At 37.1% G+C, this 19,954-nt stretch overlaps 1 protein-coding gene across 1 annotated transcript in view; it reads right to left on the bottom strand.

Moving 5' to 3' along the window:
* Window positions 1-19,954, bottom strand: part of POU2F1 (POU class 2 homeobox 1) — a 115,459-nt gene that overhangs the window by 31,303 nt on the left and 64,202 nt on the right. The window contains exons 7-9 of the mRNA XM_044676367.1: window positions 19,135-19,261; window positions 8,424-8,518; window positions 821-994 (exon numbers count right to left, since the gene is read on the bottom strand). Coding sequence (XP_044532302.1) covers window positions 821-994; window positions 8,424-8,518; window positions 19,135-19,261 — 396 coding nt within the window. The remainder of the gene's footprint in view (window positions 1-820; window positions 995-8,423; window positions 8,519-19,134; window positions 19,262-19,954) is intronic.

Below are 19,954 nucleotides of genomic sequence, written 5' to 3'. Positions count from 1 at the left end.
ATGCCAATGCAGTTTATTTTAAGTCTCTGTCTCTGTCTCTGTCTCCCTCTCTGACTCCACCTTTGATATCTTAAGGGGGGCTTTTAATCTTTGGTGAGTTTTTTTCCTTTCACAATAAATATCAACTTTTTTGTGATTACCTGATGTAGTGCAAATTCATTTCCTTTTTATTCTAATTGATTTTTATAAAAGGATTCCTTATTATTTCACATGAATGTCCATGTAGTTCATTTCTTCTCCTGTTTCAACTACATTATAATGATACCTTAGTCAAAGTATGTAAGAAATTAGTTTTGGTGCTGTAAGAAAACTCAGATTTCCTTTTAAGAATCATATAATATTTGAAGGGAAAAAATCTTATTAAATTGTTAAATCCAATTTAATCTTATTAGAAATAATCTTTATTTGATGTTTTGATTGAAATTTGGGTATTTCTATTCCCTTATAAGGTCTTCTAAGGGATACCTGAAATCATCAGTGTCCTAATCTCTTATACACAGTACAATGGTCTTAAAGAAGATGAACTTCAAGTAGCAAAACTCTCAGAACACTTCTATAGCTCTGCATCATTTATTATAATCTTAAATACAACCTACTAAGATAATGATATTTATTTCACCAGCTATAGTCTTGAGGAAAATCTTAGGGACTTTGGTCTGTTAACTTTAGTTAGAAAATAAAGCCAAAATTGAGAAGGATATCATTTAACACTAGTGAGGTGCCAGAGCAAAAAATAAGAGTTCTACGGTTCCTTAGAAGTTATCTAGTGACTTAAAAAGATGTAAGGGAAAAGACACTCAGAAGGGAAGTTTTACCATACCTGAGTGAATCCAAGTTTGATCCGTCTTTGTTTGAAAGTCTTGGCAAACTGCTCAAGCTCCTCAAGGTCACTGGGCTCCTCCAAGCTGGGCGTATCAATTCGCTTTGGTGTTGACTGGCTCTGTGGGAGTGTCTGAATTGGGGTTGCTGCTATTGTGCGTGTTGGGGTTGCTGGCTGTTAGACAAGGGACCGAAAAAATACACAGACAGACATAGACCTTCAAGTTTACTATTACACAATGAAGAATGAAACTACTTTAGAAATATCAATACTCTTAAGAGATCCAGATCTGGATCCCAGTGGTAATAACTGTCAGTTTTCAGGTCATTCCTTCTCCTTTCTCATGTATTTCAGTATCTGGATACCAGTCTTTCTTTTCTCCCTACATTTTGTTCTTATACCAAATGATAATGTATGTTTAAGTGCTCTTTAAACCTTAAATGTCATATATTAGTTTTTATTTTTACTGTAGGCAATGTCAATATATACATGTTAACATTCCAACAAGAAACCAAGCTTCCCAATTCCAAACTCAATCTCAAGGCTTCCTCCTTTGTACTGTCTTAGATCCACAGGAAAAAATATAACCCTGATCATGCCATTATCCTTTTCCACAATCAAGAAAACTGAAATTATTTATCTGACCATAATTGGCTATCATACTCTCTCTCTGGCTTTTTCCTCCTTCAGTCTATATTTTGTCCTTAAAATGACCTTTAATCCCCTGACTTCTCTGTACTCTCCATGATTTTAATTTTTGTTTTATCTTCACTTTTCTTCCTTCTCCAGCCATATCTCAGTCATTAGCCCATTCAACATCACGCTGTCTTCTACTTTGAAGTCTCTGCTCCATTGTTTCTTCACTGTTCATGCCTTGCCAAGTTCCAATAGGTGGATGACTTCCACCATCTGCTCCCTCTGTTTCTACTCATAAGTTGCTGGCTAGGTAGAGCTGGAAAGCCCCAGAATTATATTAAGGAGACTCTTTCACCTTGGTTGGGCTCTCTCTGCAGCAAGGTAGTCCTTTGGATTCTCGTCTAACTGATAGTTTACCATCCTTCCCAGTAATGGTCCAAACTTTCCTTGCTCTCAAGCTTCCCCCACTAGAGGTCCTCTCCCTTATACTTTACTGAGAAAAAAAAGAAGACATTATTATGAGTTTCCTTTGTTCCTTTTCTCTACATGATAAAACCTCCTAACACAATCTTCTAGATTCTCTTGTCCTTTGCTTCGGTCTCTGATAAAAAGGTGGCTCTTCCCTTATCAGGGTCGATCCCAGTTGCCTTCTTCTGTGAACTGTTCCCACAATCATTCTCTACTCCCTCTGCCTCTAACATTTATGGGGCAGCAGAGTGCTAGGCCTAGAGTCAAGAACATATGAGTTTAAGTTCACCTCACACACTTACTAGGCTCTGTAACACTGGGCAAATTACTTAGCCTGTTTGCTTCGGTTTTCTCAATTGTAAAATGGGAATTAAAACAGCACTGACATCTCAGGGCTGTTTTGAGATAGCACAGTGTCTAGCACACAGTAGGCTCTTACTAAATGCATATTGCCTTCCCTTTCCTCTTTCTTCCTACTGACAACAAATATAACTGTCTTCCCCCTCCCCCCAAGCCCCCCAACTCCTATCATCCCCATAGGCTATCATCCCATATCCCTCCTCTCAAATGCCTAAAAAAAATCTGTCTACCTTTGTTGCTTCCCATTCTCATACTCTCTTTGTCTTTTGCAGGCTTGCTTCTCACTGAAACCATTTTCTTCAAAGTTACTAGTGACCTCATTATTGCCAAACTCAGAGGATTTTTTTTTCAGGCTTTATCCTTCTAGTCTCTCTGTGTCAATCTCCACTGCTGATTGCTTTCTTCTTCTCTCTGGGTTTTCAAAACACTGCACTCTCTTGCCAATCTGACAACTCCTTCTGGGACTCCTCTGCTAGACAATCACATGAATTGTTACCCCTTGAACATGTATTACCCCAAGACTCTAAGTCTTAGGCCCTATTCCTTTTTTCTCTTTCAGCTTTATCTTGGTGACCATCCCTGTCTCTCAGAGGCTTAATTATTTCTCTGTTAATGACTGCAGTCTTGTATACAAGTTAGTTCTGCAACAAGACTTAAAACAAACTTGAATTTGTTCTAACATGATTAATATATTAGCAAACAATCTGAGTATGAATAAAATTCTGCATCTGCTTATGTTGTGAGACAGAAAATTATCCTACTTCATAATAATGCATAAGCTACAACTCTTCTAACTCCCATAAACTTCAATTCTTTTTCAAGGTGAAGTGTTGCCTTATTATTTAATTGTTGATGCACTAGGAGCTATAGCTAGAGGAGGGCTGTTCAGTAGCCATATGTCTTTTCCCTCCCTTTCATCACTACCATGTCTGCACTTGTATAAGGTTGCTCTCTTACTGTTAGGTAGTCTTTGCTTGGCACCAGGGGGAAGGCTGAGAAGCAATTTGAGATTGCAGATGCCACCATTATTTACTGCAGTATTTATGTATTTCTTAGCCATTTAACATGTGCATAAAACTATGCTACTATTTTCTAAGCAATGATATACATTTATTAAGTGCCTACTATGTGCCAAAGCACTGTGTGCTTTATTTTTTTTTTTAAACATTTATTAATATTTTTTTTAAGCCCTTGTACTTCGGTGTATTGTCTCATAGGTGGAAGATTGGTAAGGGTGGGCAATGGGGGGTCAAGTGACTTGCCCAGGGTCACACAGCTGGGAAGTGGCTGAGGCCGGGTTTGAACCTGGGACCTCCTGTCTCTAGGCCTGACTCTCACTCCACTGAGCTACCCAGCTGCCCCCTGTGTGCTTTATTTTTAAGATTTATTTTATTAGGGCCTCAGACACTTCCTAGCTGTGTGACCCTGGGCAAGTCACTTAATTTCTGTTGCCTAGCCCTTACCGCTATTCTGTTAGAACCAATACATAGTATTGATTCTAAGACAGAAAGTAAGAGTTTAAAAAAATTATTTTGTTAGGCTTGTATCTTTTTTTGTATAACTGATGAAGGTTTTGAATGTTATGCCACTAAATTTCAGTTTCCCCATAAGTGCTATATTTTTTTTATCATGCAGTTTTGAATGGTGTAGTGATTATTAGCAAAGCATATGATAAATTATAGCAGAACTGACTAAGACTAGAGTCTTAGCCTTCTACCTCAGCTCCATTCCCCCCACCCCCACTGTATCATCAACTGGCCAGAATACATTTTTGACTGGATTTCCCAAAGGCATCTCAAACTTAAAATGTCTAAACAGGCTCAATCTTTCTTCCTTTTCAAAACTCCCTCATTTCTGGTCCTCCAGATTTGCCACTTCAGAATAAGCTTTCCATGCTATCTCCAAAGCATCTGTCTGCTCCTTTCTACTTACATTAGGTAGGACTCTGGTTCATGTTTTTATCCTTTCTCACCTGAGTGACTATATTAATTCTCTAATTTGGGCTACCTTTTCCAAGTCTTTTTCTTCAAACCACACTCCACAAAACCTGCCTCCTGTGATTTTCCTTCAGTGTTCGTTGGCCACACCACTGCCTTACCTAAGGGTTCCCTATACTGCCTCAAGGATCAAACTGAAGCTCCTGTTGGGCACCGATGTCCTTTGCATACTTGGTTGTGATGTGTCTTTACTACCTCTTCAAACATCCCTTTCTTTTGTACACGCTACCTTCAAGTCAATGGGCCTTCTTGCTTTCTCTGTGCATATAATGTGTCATCTTTTGACTCTGTACCTTTACATAGGCTTCCCGTCCTCCATACCTAGAATGCTCTTCCTTCTCAAATCTGCCTCTTCAAAGATCAACTCAACATCACCTCCAACATGCAGCCTCTCATGATTTTTTTCAGGTGCTAATATCTTTTTTCCTTGCAAATTACCCTGAATTTATTTTGTATATCCCCCTATATAGTTATGTTGTCTCTTCCAAAAGAATGTAAAGTAAAATAGCAGGGTTTGTTTAATTTTTACCTCTTGTCACCAGAGCTTGGCACATAATAATTATGTGCTTAATACATTTTTTCTGATTGGTTGATTAGAGGACTCAAGATATAGGACACTTAATATCACCCAATAGTTCTAAAATTTGTAACATGCTATTTATTTATACTTCTTCAATATAATCTTTAAATTTATTAAAGATATTTATTTAGTGATCATGAAACATTCAATATACTTTTAATTATAGTTTCATTTTTTCCTTAACAAGAAATCATATACATTAACTTCTCAAATAACCTTAAAAACCAGTTGCTGGAACATTATTTTTTGTTACCATCAGGTTATGTATGTGCTTGTATGTAGAGTGAGATCCTGGGCAGTACCTCATCCTCCTGAGGTGGGGTGGTAGATTATGAAGTTATGCTAAAGATACATAGACTAAGATCTTTTACAAGCAATTTTAGGGAAAGATATTACCAATAACCTGGACTAGGAAAGCAGACCTCCTGGAGAAGATGCTGTAAGGACTATCATGATTCCAGATGGGCTAAAAAGATGACAGCAATAGATATTCCCAGAAATCAAGCACAACATAATGAGACTCTGAGAAAACCTTTGGATATAATGAACTGAACTGTAAAGGGGTTGATTCTTTCAATGTGCCATTATTTTATCTTGATTGTAAAATCCATGTGCCAAAAAAGAAGGGATGTTCCTTGATGTCTCCTTGTCAATGCACCTATCAATCATTTTTTAAATATGTTAAGAAACACTCAAATGTAGTTAGACCCTCCATGAAATGTATAATATTTTTGGTTCCTTACATATCCTGGCGACACAATCCTGAAATGTATAGATATTATATATGGGGAGATTCATTAGGAAGACTAACATGTTCATCTCCAAAGAATCAGAGGGAGGACTGTGTGAATGTAATATAAATGATACCCCTCTTTCCTTTTATAAAGGAAAGTTTTGTAACAGCCTCATCATTTGATTGGGCATGCATGTGTTCTATGGGAAGACACTAGAGGCCTTGTAACTCCCTGGATTCCTGGAAGATGCTTGCCTCTTGTTCCCTGTAACTCTTGGCATCTGGAAGACTGGCCTCTGACTCAGACTGAGGTCACGTCTATCCATCTGGAGAGACCCAGAAGGAGTGACATCACTAGCAGTTACAAGTGAGGGCTCTGAGGAAGCAGGAGGCTCTCTTGATGTGAAGAGAGGTCTTGCCTGGTAGGGCAGCTCACATGTGGGCATGAGGTCCTTTTGATATTCCCTGGCTTGGCTACTCTTGGTCAGCAAATAGAGACACAAGGTACAGGAAGCAAAGAAGATTAGCCCAGTTATTATGCAACTATTTCTCTCTCTTTCTCTCCAACTCCAACCTTTATTATCTAATAAATAACTATAAATTTACATACAGTCTCCAGAGAATCTTAATCCTAACACAGTGATGATGCAAATGCCCACTTAGAACTATTGCTTCAGAGTTATTTTTAACATAAGTACTACTGAATTACTGTGAGCCTCATAATTTCTTTCACTTCTTTTCACTTGTGAATAATCTCAAATATATGCTGTGGTTAAAGATGGAATCTATTGCTGTGAATTCGTTTCCTTTTTAAATGAACTACAGCTTGAAGGATCAAACTTCTTTGACCTGAGTCTCAGCAACAGATTCAAATGGATGAAATGGCCTTCCTATCCAAAGAATAGGGTAACACAGATAATAACTGAGGACTAACTGTTAGCCTGTTCTGGTCACCATCCCACTCCAGTGAAGTAAGCACAGTTTAGGCTCTCTTGTATAACCATATTTTGGAACAAAAAACCTTCTCTGACCACATCTGGAGAAATAGACAGTTTATCTCCTGCCATTGTCTGCTCTGTACTCTCTTTGCAATTAAAGATGGAATGAAAAATGGAAGTGATTCCTACTTATAGGCCTCCATTTCACCTCTTCCAGCTTTTGGCCAGGTTCCAATTCCAAACAACAAAGGGTTAGTCCATGTTTTGATAGAGGTAGCAACCAGGACACTGTAGACCCAGGAGTCTAGCCTGAAGCTGGACAAGTCCCAAAATGGTGTAGTGTCATTAAATAAGCAGGATTCATGTCCCTTAATTCTAAGCTGCCTTGGGATTCTGAACAGTCTAGCCCTGGGTTCGATAAGTAGAAGGCCAAATGGAGGTCAACAGTACTCTCTTGTAGGAGGGTAGCAGTTTCTATATACAGAAGATGAGGGCTGAAGGGCCTATTGAAATAACTGAATTCAATTCCTTGTTTTATATAAGAAAAAGGAAGAAACTGAGGCACGGAGGTTAAAGAATTTCTTCAAACTCATAAGGCTGGTAAACATAAAGCTAGTTAACTAGACATAGGGCTCCTGAATCCCAGGCCTGCTTTTCTACTATAACAAGCTGCTAGAGTGACTAAAGATAAGCCAGAAAGGAAGGAGGGATAGATAACAGATTTCCAACAAAGGACCAAGGCCAATGATGAGCATCAACTGTGACATGAGTTTTCTGATTCAATTTGTAATCCCTATTGCTGATAATAATACCTTTTAGTTCATATTTTCTCAATGTCTTAGTTTATGTGTGGCTTTTCACAAAATAACCAATGCTTGTGATGGTAGGGAATTGAGGATCAATGCCTATTAAAGAAAACTTCATATTGCCTAAGTTTTCTCATAAGGAGCTACAGGGTGCCATATAGTGCACAAAGCACTGGGTCTGGAGTTAGGATGATTTGAGTTCAAATATGACCTCAAACACTAGCTGTGAAAACCTGGACAAGTCTCTTCACCTGTGATAACCTCAGTTTCTTTAACTATAAAATGGGGAGATTCATAGCACCAGCCTCCCATGTTGTTGTGAGGATCAAATAAGGTAATATTTGCTTAACACAGCCAATGGCACAAAGCAGGCTCTATAGAAATGCTTATTTCCTTCCCTATTTTCTCTCCCTTTGCCTTATGGTTAAATTAGTCATTATTTTTAAGATCTTTATTACTTATCAGTATAGAGGAAATGGCCAGATCTAATTAAATTATATTTTTCTCTATGGTCAACCTATAAGAAACCAATTAAGCCCCATATCTCTGTATGATACTTTTTTTTAAAAAAAAGAGATTTCTTTGAAGGTTGAGTTGTTGCCAATGAGAAGTCTAATTAATGGCACAGCTGACAAAGTTCAGGGTCTGCATTCCCCTGACTCACACTTGTTATGAGATTAATGGAATCACATTGTATTTTAGCCCCCTTTTCTTCATCTGCTTTCTCTGTATACAACATGCATTTTATCACTGTACCTCAGATGGAAGTGTGAGACTTAACTAAGGAATTAGCTAGAAAGCACTTTAGAAACCTTAAAGCACTACATTAAAATCAAAGTACAATTCCCTTTTATAAATATGAAAAAAATTTTTTTTAAGGTTTCATAACCCATATCCACTTCTCAACATTCCTTTATGAGATGAGACTATTTTCTTTGGATTCCCAGAACTTCTAGGATTCATTTTATTATTATACTTTATTTTTTTCTATATCATTATACAAACCATCCCAACAACCAACCAAGTCCGATAGCCCAATAAAACAAAATAATCAGGGACTGTAATATCTGTGAAAGAAAACTGACCTGTGAGGTGAGGGTGATGCTTGGCTGAGACTGCAGGAGGTTGGCTTGGCTTTGCTGAGGTAGTTGTGTTAAAAGATTTTGCGCTTGTAAGAGGCCTGGAAAATGCAAAAGTTTTGTTCCTGAAATATTAATACTGGTATTGAACACTGGCAGAAAGAACGAGTGGTAGGAAAGAAACATCCCCCAACCAACCCCAAAATCAAACCCCATTTCCTGGTAATATCATCTTAAATTCTTTATAATTTATTCAAGGCTCAATCAAATTAAATGTCATTTATGCAATAAATTGTAATAAGAGAACCATAAGAAAATGAATATTTTAGGCTTATTTTTACAAGGAATTCTTCTTTTTAATAATTCAGCATTGCACCAACTGACAGATGATATTGTGGACAAAATCTAAGGACAATTCAGGAATCCAGGTTTGATGTTTTTGGGGGAAAAAGAGGGGGGCATGAACTGTGTATTATAAAATAAAATTATAACCAAATTTATTAATAGGAATTTAAAAGAATACACTTCCATGTTTAAAGTATACAAAATGGTATTATTTTACATAGTCACCAAGTCAGGAACATAGGAGTGTCAGGAATAACCTCTCATTACACCATAATAGTATTTCATCATATTTATATACTATAACTTAGCTATTCTCAAATTTATGTTCACCTTCCTCAGGTTTCCATCCTTTGCCACCTCAAAGAGTTCTATTTTTGCATAACCTAACAGAGTTTGTTTTGCTTATGACTAATCCACCCCAAATCTACTTTACCTCTAATTCTCCCTCATCTCCTTCCCGTTTTCCTTCTATTTCTTTGTTGAGTGAAAAGTATTTTTACAATCAATTCTATATGTATTCTTCCTTCCTTTGACCAATTCAGATAAGAATGAGGTCCAAGTGTCTTTTCACTCCCTCCTCTTTATTTGCACAGATGTCTACTTGTGTATCTTGATTATGTGAAGACAATTTTCCTTAACCTGTCTTTCTCTAATCTCCTTAGTCCCTACATATTTTTTCCCATTTTTCCCATTCTCAACAGGCTTTCTATAATTCTATTTCCTCTATGATCCTCGATAATGATAAGAGTTTAGAAAGGACATAGGTATCACCTCCATATACTTTAATGTAGCAGGTTATTCTTGTTTAATTCCTTATGAGTATTCATTTGTTTATCTTTTTATATTTCTCTAAATTCTTATGTTTGAAGTTCTAAATCTCTACACAGTTCTGGTCTTTTTTTATTTCAGACATTCTTAGAAATTCCCTAATTCATTGAAGTTGATTCCTTCTTTCCTCTCCTCCCCTGTAGAATTATGCTCAGTTTTGCTGGTTAAGCTATTCTTGGTTTGCAAGTCCATATCTTTCTTTTCTTCTGGAATATAATATTCCAAGCCCTCCATTCCTTTGAAGTGATGGTTGCTAAATCTTATGTGATCCTGATCTTAGCTTTTAGATACTTAAATTCTTTCTGGCTACTTGCAGTATATTTTTTTAAAAAACCAAGAATCTCACAATCTTGTCTGTAATGATCCTGAAAGTTTGCATTTTAGTGTTTCTTTTAGGAAGTAGGAAGTCAATTCTTTCTAGCTTTATCTTATCCTCAGGTTCTAAGAGATTTGGACAGTTTTTTAAAAAATTATTACTGAATGTTCAACTTTTTTTCCTTTAAAGTTAAGCTCAGATTTGCAGGCTAAGTCACCCTGGACTGCATCCTGAGTTCCATTGCTCTGGCACACACTATTCCATTTCCTCCAGAGTTTTCTGGTGGATAGTCCTGTGTTATTCAAATTTTCTTTCCTTTGTATTTAAAGGTTTTTTTTCAGGCCACTTGAAGAATTTGTTTTTTTGTGTTGAGCTGTTAAATTTAACCATTTTGGAATTTTCAGCCTTGATCTTTTTTATTTCTGGAAGCAATATATGAATTCATTCGATTGGTATTTCATTTTCTATGTTTGGAAGTTCTAGACAGTTTTTAAATATTATTTCTTACATTATGGTGTTCAGTTTTTCGACTTATCATGTTTTTCTGTAAGATTTTATAATCCTTAGGTTGTCTGTGCATTGTCTTCAAGATCAGAATATCTTGCTTAGATATAGAGCATAGTTTCTTTTAAAAATTATTATTTTTTGCATCTCTTCTTTTAGATCATCATTCAATTCTGTGCATTTACATTCCCAATCCATTGTTCTCTCATTTGTTTCTTTGGTAAGACTTGTCATCACAGATTCAAGTTTTTCCATTCTTCCAATTTTTTTGCTGGGCGAACCATAAATTCTCTTGTCATAATTTTTTAAAAGCCATTCAGATATAGTATATTGTGGTTCCATGTCCTCAAATTTCACAGGGTCATCTGTTTCAAATGTTTGATTGTTTTCCTTCATTTTGCAATACTTATTCATGGTTGTCTGAACATTTTTCCTAGATTTAGAGGCCATATTTCCCTCTGCTATTTCCTCCATTTTCCTAAGATCTTTGGTAATTTCAGTCTCTTTTCCCCTGTATTTCTCTCATTGTTCACTTCCTGACTCCCTGCCCTCTGACAATGGTTTCCTTAGAGACTGGATCTTCAAATTCAAAGAGATTTCAGCCTCCTTCCATGTTGGGGAATTCATGATTAACCAGCCTAAGTCTTTGCTCCAAGTGATTTTTTGGGTGGTAGAACTGGCTCCAGCTGAATGTTAGGCTCTTTCCATCAAGCTTAGTAGAGGGTCTCATAGCTCCACTTCTGTTTCTCAGTTCTCTGGCCTACCATGTTGCTGCCATAGTAACTTGGGGCGGGGAGGGGGGGAAAGAGGTCAATTTTGTCATTTGGGAGTTCAAGGCTCTTAGGAAGGGTGGGTGAGGTTGATCTGTATGCCAAGCGTAGGTATGTGTCTTGCCCTTTTCCCTCTTTTCCTTCATCCGTCTGCAGAAATCTTTTCAACAGAGCATTCTCTGGGGGCAAGGGCACTATCTACTATATAGCCTCAGTAAATTTTTGCATTTTGGATATCAGATCTTCATGGTACTGAAAAGAGGAAGGAGGGAGGGAACAGGGTATTGGGTGCAAGTATATAGCCTTGTTGTCAGGACTGTGGTGGACAATATGAGAAGAGTACTGTGTGAGTTTAGAGTATGGCAATTCATGATTTTTCAAGGAAAAAAAAATTTTTTTTTTTGGTTTCTGTTATCCTAGACCTGGTAAAATTCTAACAGAAATGGTTGCTGTGGGGGCAGTTTGGTGGCTCAGTGCCTGACAGCCAGATCTAGAGTCAGGAGGATTTGGCTTCAAATCTGACCTCATATACTACTTAGCTGAATGACTCTGGGAAAATCATTTAACCTCTCACTGCCTAGTTCTTACCTGTTTTCTGTCTTGGAACCAATATGTAGTACTGATTTTAAGATGGAAGGTAAGGGTTTAAAAGAAAAAAAAAAGAAAAAGAAAGAAATGGAGGCCACTAAACCATACATAAGAATTCCTATGGGCTGCATGTTGACTTGGAAAACCATATATAACATTATTAATGTTCTATTGTACTTTTTACTAATTTTGTTAAATATTTCCCAATTATATTTTAATTTGGTTCCAGCTACAGGCTACAATAACTCTGACATGGAGATACCTAAAGTTGCTTAGTTTTTGATGCATAATTTCTGTTTTGGAGAGGTTTCAGAGATTGAGGGAATTAGAAAAAAAATCTGGTCCTTGGTCTTATTGATCACATGACCCAGAAGTCTGTTGAGTTATTAGCTTTTATTTAGGTCTTTCTAATTTTCAGGGGGTTTGTTTTCTGGGCAAGGTTTTATATGTCTTTTGCCAAGTTGTTAATTGCCTTTCCAAAATTCTTTCTTCCATGGTTCTCATTTCTTTTCCAATTTTTTCCTCTAACATTCTCATTTTATTGATAATATCATTTTAAACCTTTTTAAAACTCTTGCTTTATATCTTCTAGAAATTCAAGTTGAATTTGTACTCAAGCTACATTTTCAGTCCAGATACATGGCACAATAGAAGGTTGTAAGAAATATTGCTTCATAAAATAACAATAAACAATGGAGAGAAAAATTAATTTGCATAAAGCTTGACATAGGACCCAATCTGAGCCCAGATCACCTTAAGGGCACTTCTGAATAAAACTAGAAGGAAGAAAACAAACAAGAGAAAAATGGAAAAGAACTCTCTTGATTTTCTTTAATAATTTTTTTTCTCTCGACCATGGAAGATAATTTGTTAAAGAAACCTAAGCTAATATTTGCTCATAATCTTCTACTATACACCTTTGTAAGATTTTACAAATGTGTTTATACTTTAAAATGTCATCGCCTTTGGCTATTACAACCTTTTGTCTGACAGAGATCATTTGCTAGCTGAAGTGGTTTTCTAGGATCTTTTGGTCTACTTGTTCTGATGATTGCTTTGTGTAAAATTTCCAGTCTGTCATATATCCCTTTATCCACTTCTAATTTTTCTTAATCAAAGCTTCTTCAAATAGGTCAAGTTAGAGAGCTGTTGTGAACACACACACACACACACACACACACACACACACACACACACACACACACACTCCTACCCTCCAATTTAATGTTGGATTTTAATTTTTTTCAATAAGTCAATTTACAACAATTTATAACAGCCAGACAATGTAGAAATAATTCCCCTACTAGCAATCAATCAATCGTTTTTGTGTCGAAATATAATAGTTTAAGTTTCTGTTATGTTGTTTGGTGCTTAAAGTCTAGTACTTTATGAGGAAAGAATTCATATACATATATAGGCATATATGTATGTGGTAATATATACATACAAACATATATATTTTATATACACACACATATACCTACAAACACATTTTGTGGGTTGCTAAGAAAACGAAAACAACCCCATTTTGTCTGCAATTCCTCCATTTGTCCTTGATCCTGTTTGTACTGCAGCTTCTAAACTATCTTAGAGATTCTTTTCTGATGAAATAGCAAGGATAGTTGTAACAATTAAAAAGGCAAGTAATGGATGTTTCAAAGAAGGGAGACAGAAAAAGTCTATGTGGTGAGTCTCTCTTCCAGCATTCCCCTGGGGCCGAATATTCACTGGGAGATTTTAAGGGGGTATCACCCTAAAACTGGGTGACCTGGATGGTTGTGCCTCCCCACAGGAGTCAGGGGGCGAGGCTTCCCTATAAGAGGAGGTATGTGGTACCCCAATCTGATCCTGAATAAGGACAGGGTTCACTCAAACCTCCTCCCAATCAGTTAAATACACAGCAGGTAGTCCCGCTTCAAGATGGAGGCAGCCAGACCAAGCTGTGGTTCCCCTCTCCCTCGTTGTCTCTCAGGCATTCTAGAATGCTATCTGATTGTTGAATTGCTTTTTATTATATGCAAATCAGGGATGGGGGAAAGGAGTGAAGAGCAGAGGGATTTTGGGGTCCCCTCTTTGCTATTCCTATGGGGTCTGTCACTTAGGTGGGTATCTTAGTGGTTCCCACTCCTAAGCTTCTCCCCTCATCTCTTCTCCTTCTATTACTATTTTTCTGTTTCTATTCTTTTCTATAATTGTAAGTTTTGACTGAAAGGAATCTCTCAGGAAGGCTGGGTAATGGGTGAAGGAGACTAAGAGATTGCTCCCAAAATGGAGTCCAAGGGGGCAGCTGGGTAGCTCAGTGGATTGAGAGCCAAGCCTAGAGACAGGAGATCCTAGGTTCAAATCTGGCCTCAGACACTTCCCAGCTGTGTGACCCTGGGCAAGTCACTTGACCCCCATTGCCCACCCTTACCAATCTTCCACCTATGAGACAATACACGGAAGTACAAGGGTTTAAAAAAAAAAAAATGGAGTCCAAAAACTTAGCTGTCAATGGCTGAAGTCTAGATGGGTGAGATGTGATGGAATGGCTTTGATCAGGGAATCAGGGTTTCAATTTCCAAAAGAAAGATCATCAGGAAGCCCTGAGGACTGGATCTGAGCTAGGATGTCCTCTTCCTCTCTCCTCCCAGTCCTTCACCCAAAGACTTCTCCTCAACTCTCCTCTCTTCTTTGGAGAAATTCCCAGAATCCTCTCTGGTCTCAACTGTCAGCAACTGTCAGCAACTGTCTTCTCTGGCTCCTTTAGTCTCATCCCCCTTGCACAAATCCCATCCTTACATAATCTATCTATTAGGGTGAGGTTATAGGACCTTACATTAGGCCCTGTCTAATCAAGGATTACCACATCTCCTATTCCTACCCTGAAAGCCCCCAAGCACAATCCCTGTTCAATCCTAAGGAATCCTATACCCAATTTACCTCTTCCCTAAATTGAAACCTATATAAAACTTTGTCCTTTTGTTCTTTAAGGAATCTCTCTTAATGCAGCTATAAATTATTTTCTGGTTCCTGAATTTTTTATTCTAGTACTGGTTTGTTCTGGGATCAACAATTTTACCTGCAGCGTGTATATGCATGCCACACATGTGCTTGTGTATTCGTGGGGTTTCTCTGTAGTCTACAAGTCTTCGCCCTTCTTAATTTTTTGATCCACAGCCAAATTACTTTGGCATTTTCCTAATTTCTACCTTCATAATGATTTCAGAGAATAAGGATTATATTGATTTAATTTTTTTGGGGGGGAGGTTTTATTCAGTTTGTTGCAGAATTTCTCTTAACTCCTTATGATATGCAACAAATGTTGGAACATGAACCATCATTTTTATGATTGTTTTCCAAATCAAGTACATAAATAACTGAGTGTTCCAAGATGTTTCTTGTTGCTTTTGGATGCACAACAAAGCCAACTCTTCCAATTTTTATGAGATTCTTCAGGTAAAGTCTGTTGAGCCAGCCTTCTGCTTCTTTCTTCTGGTTTAACTTAAAGGGAAGCTATCAATGTTGATGATTTGGTTCCTTACATAATATGTCCACTCACTGGACCTTGGATAAGGAGTTCATATTTCAATTACCAACCATTAAATTAATGTTTATATTTTTGTCTAAAAACTATGACTCTTATCATCCTCTGCCTTCTTTTCTCTTACTCTCCTTGCAGAAGAAGAAATTGCACAAGAATGAGGCCTATTTGGTATTTTTCTTTGTTTCAGGGGTTGGCATAAGCCTATTAGGGATAAGGCTGGTCTGGGGTTCAGAAATAAGACAGTCTACTACCAAATATAATACTCAAAGAAATCTTTTCAATATGATATAATCTACACTCAACTAAAAAAGGGCCTTTGAGAATACAAGTTTCCTTCAAACCACAATGAGACATCAGAGGGCTTCATATAAAAATGTAAAAACAGATATATACCATTTGTTGAATCAAAGTGTGGAGAACACCTTGTATACCTTGAGGCAATATGAATATTCTAGCTTTGATTATTGTTTTTCTAAGAAGTTCATTCCTTGGCCAAATTGATAATGTAAAAACTGCAGTTATTAGTTTCATGTTGTTTGGATTAATCATAATTACCAACATACCTACAAACATTTTAGGGTATTTCTATAGGAATATTCTGTCACATAGGCTCAATTATCTTATAAAATCTATTTTAGGGCAGCTGATTATTAACCTAATGATTATGATACTTCAATATCACACAAATGAAATATGCCTGTCTTCCAAGCTGTTTTTCTAAGTTCAGATAAAAAACACTCCCTTTCTGTAAGATATGTTGCTGTAATACTTTTATTAAGCTCTGGTTATCAATGAAGTAGTCTAATTAATTCTCCTAAAAAAATCTGAAAGAAACTAGAAGCATCCAAAGGAGTCTGAAAGCAGACAAAAAACTCACAAAGTTATCAGTTCTCTATTTTAATCACCTTAATTTAAACATGTTCCTTTACTATTCATAACATGAGCTTTTGAAAAGTTAAAGTTGCACTCTTTCAATTTGTTGGAGGTGCAAAGGCAGATAGTTTGGATTTAACTTTTTTCTTATTTTGACCATTGTAAATATTTGATCATCAGTGAAGACACTGTACTATTCATATCAACTGTTTCTGATCACCAAAGACATTTTCAAAATGGCCAGTCAGCAAGGCAGGAAAAAAGACCAGGTATTTTTGAGTTATAAATACTTTTTTATGACTATCCCTTAGCAATGACCAGGGGATAAGGGTGGGGCTATACACAGACCTTTCCTCCAGTCAGTGAGATGTTTATGGAACATCCAGGTAGAGCTACCTAGCAAGTAGTTAAGAGATATAAAACTAGAACTCAGGAGCGATAGATAGATGCTAGTTTTGTAGACTGAGGAATTTATATACATAAAGATGATCGCTACAGCAGCCACGTGCAGGGGTTTGGAACATGATCTTGAAAAGGTCACTGAGGACTTGTTTAGACAGGTAAGAAAAGAACCAGGAGAGATCAGTGTTACCACAACCCAGAGAGGAGACTATTCAGAAGATGGTGGCTGACATTGGCTGGGAAGAGGCCCAGAAAGATGAAGATAGAGGAAGGCAGGCGCTTAACTACCCTAGGGATCACTTTCTTCTTTTGGAATGCAGGCACTTGACTAGCTAAGTCTCTTGGTTACCTTCTCACTCGCCATTTATAAACCTACAGCAACTCACTCCACACAGCAACTAAATTGTTTTGGGTGGCTGATGTGGGACAAGGAACACTTCACCCCAAATCTCTTCTCATGATTATCTGTCTCCAATTTTTAGGAGGCTTCATTTATGCATCCTACTTATTGAGCACCTATAAATACTTACAGAGAATCTATTCACATAGGAGGCAATGGCTCTATAAAAATCTCCTAATTATCTCATTTTTCATTTAATTTAGTTTGCTCAAGCATTATTAGATAACATAAAAAAGTTTGTACAAGTTATTTACTATTCTAATTTTAAAAATTATTTCAGCCACAATAATATTGTTCTCGATTATTTTTTGCTTCAAATTAGCTACATCTGGGACTTAAAATGAGGGTTTGTATTTACATAAAGATTTTAGGTTTATAAAAGACTCTATAAGGTAGGTAATGCAAGTTATTGCACTTACATGCACTTATTTATTTATTCATTTATTATTTTATTTTAAGCCCTTAACTTCTGTGTATTGACTTATAGGTGGAAGAGTGGTAAGGGTAGGCAATGGGGGTCAAGTGACTTGCCCAGGGTCACACAGCTGGGAAGTGTCTGAGGCCGGATTTGAACCTAGGACCTCCCGTCTCTAGGCCTGGTTCTCAATCCACTGAGCTACCCAGCTGCCCCTGCACTTATTTTTTTAAGTGAGAGAACAAACAAATGACATTTGATAACCAGAATAGTTATGTTCAGAAAGACTCAGCACTAATTAAACCATTTACTAACCTATGAAGAGGTCCTGTCTTATCTTCCCTCCCTTCTTTCCATCCATTTACTTATCTATAGAATAAGTACACTCACTGATAAATGATCTTCGAGTCCTGATGTATGAGTTAAACAGATATTCATGGCTAGATTGAGAATCTAAAAATTATTTGTAATATATTATTATGAAAAAATTAATTCTGAGTTCTAAACAGCTAACATATTACAAAAAAGCTTTGAAGATAGCTCATTTTTAAGATGGGGACTTCCTTAATAAGCTATGAGTATAAAAATCATTATAATGCTCTGTTTCTGTAACAGTATTAAGAAATATTTCCGTAACAGAAATAAGAAACTTGACAAAGAAGGCAAGACTTGAATGGAGCTTTTAAAAGAAGAGATTTATAGTCTTGCTAAGTGGAAAACTAAAGAAGGCATTTCAAGTAAGCTAGATGGCAAATTGGAAAGCATATTGGGACTGGTGACAGAAAAACTTGAGTTCATATCCAGACTCAAACACTTATTCGCTGTGTGACCATGGGAAAGTCGTTTAATTTCTGCCCCAGTTTCTTCTTCTGTAAAATGAGGATAATAACAGAACCCACTCTGTAGAGTTGTGAGGATCAAATGAGATAATAACTGTGAAGCAGTTAGCACACAGTGTCTTGACACAAAGTAAGTGCTTTATGAATGGTAGGTATCATTATCTTCATCACTACCATCATCATTGGAAAGCCAAAGTGGCAAAAACAAGTATGAGATATGAGACAACAGTGAAGAGATCAAATTAGAGATATATGCCATGCAAAGATTACTGAAGAGGTTAAAAGGAAAGGAAAGGAGTTCAGGCAGTAAGAAATTACTTTAGGCTTTCTAACAGTGGAGAAATATGATAATGATGGAATTTTAAGGAAGGTTAATCTGACAGAGGCAAGCAGATTGAAAGGAGGCTCAGAGGTTGGGAAATATGGGCACAGAAAGGAAAGCATTAAGTTAAGGCACATTTTAAAGAAAAACCAATCAGACTTGGCAATGAAATGGATGTGAGATCTCTATTAATATCTAGTAAATTCAAAGGCTCTCTACTATCTCCACCTTTATCTGGTTAGTCCTTCCTTTAGAAGCTTAATTAAAAGGCAAAAGATTAAGTTGGATGCACAATTTCTTGTGGTAATTTTCATGGCTGGCCCTTAAGAGTTTGATAGTAAATGGGCAAAATAGCAATGGAGGACCCTGGGTAGTAGACACACATTTGAGAGTTAACATTTTCCTTCATGTACAGGGTAAGAGATATTAATTTGAAGTTACTTTGAAATTGACATCAAACAAGAATATTTTGGACAGTGCCATTTAAATTAAATAACTGTGCTAAAAGGCAGGAAATGGAAAACTGTCTCCAAGACCACTGTGAAACAAGTAAAGACTACTCTAAATTATAGCTTTCAGGTGGACTCACCCTGCTGCCCCTGTGGCGTCTGTGAGATGATAAACTGTGCTGGTTGCAAGTTGGTGGTTGGATGCACCAACACAAACTGTTGCAGGTTGAGATTCTGCTGTTGTAGCTGTTGTAACTGCTGCAGATCCTGAAAAAATGAAATAAAATCTGTATCTGAGATGTTGAGAGGAAAGTTTAACTAGGTCCATGCTAACTAATTAATTCCACAAAGGGAAAATAAGATAGACAATATTACAAATTCATTAACATCTTCATAGCAATGTGTGCACTTCACCAATTGACAAAGAGCCTTCTTTGCTCTTGTGGTAATGTAAATATTATTATCCCTAGCTGAGTAAACTGAGGCGCAAAGCTTCAGAAGAGGAAAGAATACCAAAGGCCACCTAGTCAAAGCCATATAAGAACAAGAATTCCCTCTACCAGTATCTGTTCAAGATCAGTGTTTACTTGAAGACCTCTAATAAAGAGGTCACGCAGCCTCTAGGGGCAGCTTATTCTGCTTATTGGCAGCTCTAAGTGGTATTTTTTCCTAAGTGAACCCCAAAGTGTCTCTGCAACTTCCCTCCAGTGCTCCCAGTCCTGTCCGCTGGAGGTAAACAGTAAAAGCTTCATTCTTTTTGCATATGGCTGTTGAGCCTCCCACACTGGGAGTCAGCTGTCCCATTTTTTCCCTTTTTCCTGCACTCCTTGTCCCTTTCTGGTTCTTTAGGCTAAAAACCTCTAGTTTTTCCCAGATTTTCACATGGAATGGGCTTGTGGCTTCTCACCTTTCTCTGGATGACGTATGACCATTCAATTTCTTTCCTAAAAACAAGTGAAC

Source organism: Gracilinanus agilis, chromosome 4, assembly GCF_016433145.1.
Source record: "Gracilinanus agilis isolate LMUSP501 chromosome 4, AgileGrace, whole genome shotgun sequence".
Lineage (NCBI taxonomy): Eukaryota > Metazoa > Chordata > Mammalia > Didelphimorphia > Didelphidae > Gracilinanus > Gracilinanus agilis.
The sequence above is the reverse complement of the archived record's forward strand: the minus strand, read 5'-3'. Positions and strand labels throughout refer to the sequence as shown.